Source organism: Silene latifolia, chromosome 9 (assembly GCF_048544455.1).
Source record: "Silene latifolia isolate original U9 population chromosome 9, ASM4854445v1, whole genome shotgun sequence".
NCBI lineage: Eukaryota > Viridiplantae > Streptophyta > Magnoliopsida > Caryophyllales > Caryophyllaceae > Silene > Silene latifolia.
The window spans coordinates 169,687,667-169,692,783 of NC_133534.1; the positions used below are offsets into that span (position 1 = coordinate 169,687,667).

At 45.4% G+C, this 5,117-nt stretch overlaps 1 protein-coding gene across 1 annotated transcript; it reads left to right on the forward strand.

The window, feature by feature from the left end:
• Window positions 1-321: 321 nt before the first annotated feature.
• On the forward strand, window positions 322-3,818 carry LOC141601873 (uncharacterized). Its single transcript, XM_074422180.1, has 3 exons — window positions 322-1,756; window positions 1,937-2,123; window positions 3,341-3,818. Exons 1-3 carry the CDS (start codon window positions 322-324, stop codon window positions 3,816-3,818), a joined length of 2,100 nt encoding a protein of 699 aa, XP_074278281.1.
• The last annotated feature ends 1,299 nt before the right edge of the window (window positions 3,819-5,117 follow it).

Sequence of the window (5,117 nt, forward strand, 5' to 3'; positions counted from 1 at the left end):
AAGCGAGAATGAAATTAATGGGGTCTGGGCTGACGATGAAGACGATATCTATCTCACCGAAGGTGCGATTATTCCCCGAACTCAGGAAGAAATTTATAAATTGAGGAAATATGTCCTCGAATCTAATCATTTGACTCGATCGGGACGTCCCTATCGTGTCGAGAAGGCAAACCATATCTCTATCTTTGGAGACAGTCCAAGTAAGACACCCACAAAGGAGGCCACCTCAGTCCGGGCTCTTGGTGAAGGGTCGACCTCAGAGGCCTCCCTCATCAAGCGCCGATTACAAAGACTAAGGCAGATGTCTCCATCTGGGAATTAATGTTGAGCTCGTTTGAACACCGACAAGCTCTGCTTCAAGCCTTAATGAATATGACCGTGTCACCGCACACTACTCCAAATGACGTGGTCTCATTTGTTGCTCAAAACCAACCTCGGCTCACTAATGCCGTAACTTTTTCTGATGAAGACCTGCCCTCATTTGGGCCACAACATTGTCTCGCTATGTACATCACCGTAGAATGCCGCCATAAGCGACTCCCAATGACCCTTGTCGACGACGGGTCTGCAGTTAATGTTCTCCCACTACGGACCGCTTTCATCTTGGGACTCGAGAAAAGCGACTTCGCACCCACTACGCAAATGGTTCGGGCTTTCGATGGCACAGTGCGTCGAGTGTCCAGACTCGTCACTTTAAGCGTGAATGTGGGAAAGGTGGAGCGCAAGGTCAATTTCCAAGTGATAGATGTTGCCTCATCTTTCAACATTTTGCTCGGGAGGCCATGGATTCACACAGCTGGAGCCGTGTCTTCTACCCTCCATCGCAAGATTAAAATCCCTCTCAAGGGAGAGGTAGTGACCATCAATGCTACTCCTATAATTGTGACGGGAGGAGATGTTACTTCCGAAGTGCAAACTGATAATACCGCCTTGGAGTCTTGTGGTTTCGAGGTAGTAAACGCAATTGAGTCCACTTTCGAGGCACCGAATATGAACTTATATACGGGAAGCCGTGTTTGTAAAACAATCTTCAAGACCGGAAAGTACTTCGGGTACTCCATGTACCCCCGAAGGGAAAACGCATTTCAATTGAAGTCGCCAGTGCCTAAGGGGACAAGATACGGGCTTGGGTATGAGCTAAATGAAGAAGACTCCCTGAGAAAGAGAGTCTCGACCGAAGACCGAGACATCAAGATGGGGCCGTACTCGCTAACTCTAAACGGCCACTTTGTGAAAGCCGGGGAGGAAATGCTGAGTTTAGACTTCCCCGAACCACTGTTCAACTCAAAGGCCAACAAGCTGGTCCCCGGAATCGAAGTATTCCGTGATTGTTTCTATATTCCCGAAGACATTATGGCAGTAGCTACAATAAAGAAGGAGTCTATTCCGATCGAAGATGGGAAAGCTATGGGTCTCCTCTTTGGAGAGGAAAAGAAGCCGGAAATACCAAACGAAGTCTTGGTAAACATGATCGTAAGGAGTGATCGTTTCGATCCATCTACCCTCATTACTGATGTAGATCCTCAGAGGAATACATCTAGATGGCGGAAAACCATGAAATGGACCGACAACAAGGGTTCGCTTTTCAAGATGACCATTGGAGAAGGGCAAATGTTCAAGCCTGATGACGATTCTGAGTCTGAGTCTGAGTCTGAGTCTGAGTCTGACATAAGTCCTAAGGCTAAGTCTAGGGTTTTAGGTGTCGAAGATACCCCTTCCCCAGTATTTTCTTTTCCTGTACCTCCCCCTAGTGCTGGTATTCCGGGGCCTGTCCCGAATACTGCTCCTATCTCGCCACTGACCTCTAATTAGTTGGCCCAAATGTTAACGTAATTTGCGCAGTTCCAAATCAATAATAAGATGAATCAGTTTGCTTACGACTTGTCTCATTTATATTGCGATTCAATTGATTGTTTTAATAACGTTGAGAATGAAGTCGAGGATAGACAGGTGGAAGAAGAAGAGGAGGAGGTGGAACCGCCTCCCCAGTTAGTAAAAGGGTTGGAAGAATACGACCAAAGAAGCTCGGTAATCGAAGATACCGAAGTTGTTAATGTGGGGACTACCTTAGAGCCTCAGGAGCTTAAGATAGGAACAACCTTAGATCCCGCAGAAAGGAAGGGGTTTGTTGAATTGTTGAATGAATTCAAAGATGTATTTGCTTGGTCCTACAAAGATATGCCGGGTATTGATAGGGAAATTGCAGAGCACAAGATTCCGATCAAGCCAGGGTTCAAACCAAGATAAGCGAAGCCACGTAGAATGCATACCGAGTGGTCTTTGAAAGTCAAAGAAGAGATTGCTAAACAGTTCAAGGCCGGGTTCATCAAAGTATCGGAATACTCAGATTGGATAGCTAATGTGGTGCCGTGCAAAAGAAAGACGGAAAGGTTCGGTCCGTGTTGATTTTCGTGATCTAAATAAGGCTAGTCCAAAGGACGACTTTCCGTTACCTCACATTGACATCTTGGTTGACAATACCGCTAACCATGCATTATTATCCTTTATGGATGGGTACGCCCGTTACAACCAGATAAAAATGGCCGAGGAAGATATGCACAAGACTGCTTTCACAACACCATGGGGCACTTATTGCTACACAGTGATGCCGTTTAGATTAATAAATGCAGGCGCGACTTACCAGAGAACATCAACGACGTTGTTGCATGATATGATTCATAAGGAAGTAGAGGTCTACGTCCATGATATGATCGTAAAATCGAAGGAACGTAATAACCATTTGATGGCATTACGAAAATTCTTCGAGAGGTTGAGAAAGTATAATATGAGATTAAACCCAGAGAAGTGCGCGTTCGGGGTCACCTCTGGCAAGCTTTTGGGTCATATCGTTAGCCACCGTGGCATCGAAATCGACCCATCAAAGATTAAAGCCATTATGGAAATGCCCCATCCTAAAACCGAGAAAGAAATTCGAGGTTTCTTAGGCCGGGTGCAACACATAAGCCGTTTCGTCTCAAAGTTAACTATGATCTGCGAACCAATTTTTAAGAAATTGAAAGTTGGGGAGCATATTATGTGGGATGACCAATGCCAAGCCGCGTTTGATAAGATAAAGGAAGTGTTATCTTCTCCGCGTTCTCGATCCTTTGTAGCGGCTTGCCTCTATCACCGTATTTAACGATTCTGAGATACCGCGATGGGAGCAATGCTGGCACAAACCGTTGACAAAGAAGAAAGAGCAATTTACTACCTTAGTAAAAAGTTCTTGGAGTATGAATCAAAGTATACAGCATTAGAAAAGACATGCCCTAGCTTTAGTCTGGGCAACGAAGAAGCTACGTCACTATATGCTCAGCTATAGTGTGAGTATATATTCCAGAATGGACCCCATCAAGTACTTGTTTGAAAAGCCGGTGCTAATGGGCAGAATCTCAAGATGGACCCTCATGCTATCGGAATTCGATCTCAAATATGTGCCGCTGAAAGCGATAAAAGGAAAGGTCGTTGCCGATTTCCTGACCGATAATCCAGTCGAAGAAACTGACATTGTTGACACTTGGTCGTTCCCAGATGAGGATATTGTCCATATCGAAGATGATGTATGGGATCTATATTTCGATGGGGCTTCGAATAACATGGGATGCGGAATAGGTGTCCTTATCATTTCACCGAGAGGAGAGCACGTACCAGTTTCGATCAAATTGGACTTCGCCGTCACAAATAACGCCGCGGAATACGAAGCATGCCTACTTGGTTTGCAGAGCGCTAACAAGTTAGGAGTCATAAAGTTGACAATGACACGGGGATTCCTCCTTGGTCATCAATCAAGTGACGGGGTCATGGAAGATCAAAAGTAGCGACTGGCACCCTACCAGGCTAAGATAGAAGAGCTAGAAAAACTCTTCGAAGAGGTGCGATACGTGTACCTCCCAAGGGAGGAAAATCGGTTCGACGACGCACTCATCAAAATCGGCAGCGTTGATAAACATCCCTGATCATATGGATAGCATGCCATTGTGTGTCGAACGAAGGTCTTCACCAGCTTATATAAATGTTGTCGATGATGGAGAGGAAAGCGAAGCCGAACCTTGGTATGCATCCATTGTGAGATTCAAAGAAGCGGGAGAATACCTGCACCTCGATACACGTGGAAAGCGTGCATTGCGAATGTTATCCGCCCAATTCGTTAAAACTAACGATGGACAATTGTATAAGAAGACAAAGACAGGGTGTCCTGTTGCGATGCGTCGACAAGACAACGTCAGAAAAGGTCATGGAAGAAGTCCACGACGGGAATGTGGGCCGCATATGAACTCCCACATGCTAGTTCGGAAGATCATGAGGTTAGGATACTATTGGACAACAATGGAAACAGATTGTCGCAGATATGTCCGGCATTGTCACAATTGCCAAATATTTGCGAATATTCAACATGTACCACCTTCTATGCTATACACCATGACGTCACCTTGGCCTTTCTCAACCTGGGGAATCGACATCATCGGAAAAGTAAACCCTTCTGGAACAGGAGGGCATTGTTATATCCTAGTCGCTATTGATTACTTTACCAAGTGGGTAAAGGCCAAGTCTTACAAAGTGCTAAATGCGAAGCAAGTAGCCAAGTTTATTCAGAATGACATCATCTGTCGGTACGGAGTGCCGCACGAGTTCATCAGTGATCATGGAACTCACTTTCAAGCTGAGACAGCCGTTGATACGTGCCTAATGTATAGTCTTTTTAGCCTATTTCAGCACGTATTTCTATGCATTTCTATACTGTTTTTATGGTATTTTGCCCCGAATTGGCTACTTTGGTGTATTTTTGTCCTTTTTGTAGGAATGATCGCGAAAGTAGTGGAACTATACTCCTTTTTGTCCTTTTTGCATGCATTTAGAGGAGACGGGATTGTCCCAGAGTGAGATGATGCATTTGGAAGCGTCGTGGCACGCATTACGAGACACTTGGGTGAAGACGTGAGCTGGAATGAAGACAAAATCAGTCGATCGAGGGGATTTATGGTCGATCGAGTGGTTTCTAGCCCCCCTGATGCTCGATCGAGCTGTCCCTCAGTCGATCGAGTAAGCTGCACCAGACCAAGTCCTCGATCGAGTAACCTGTTGGTCGATCGAGTAACTTCTGCTGAGATGTTGGTCGA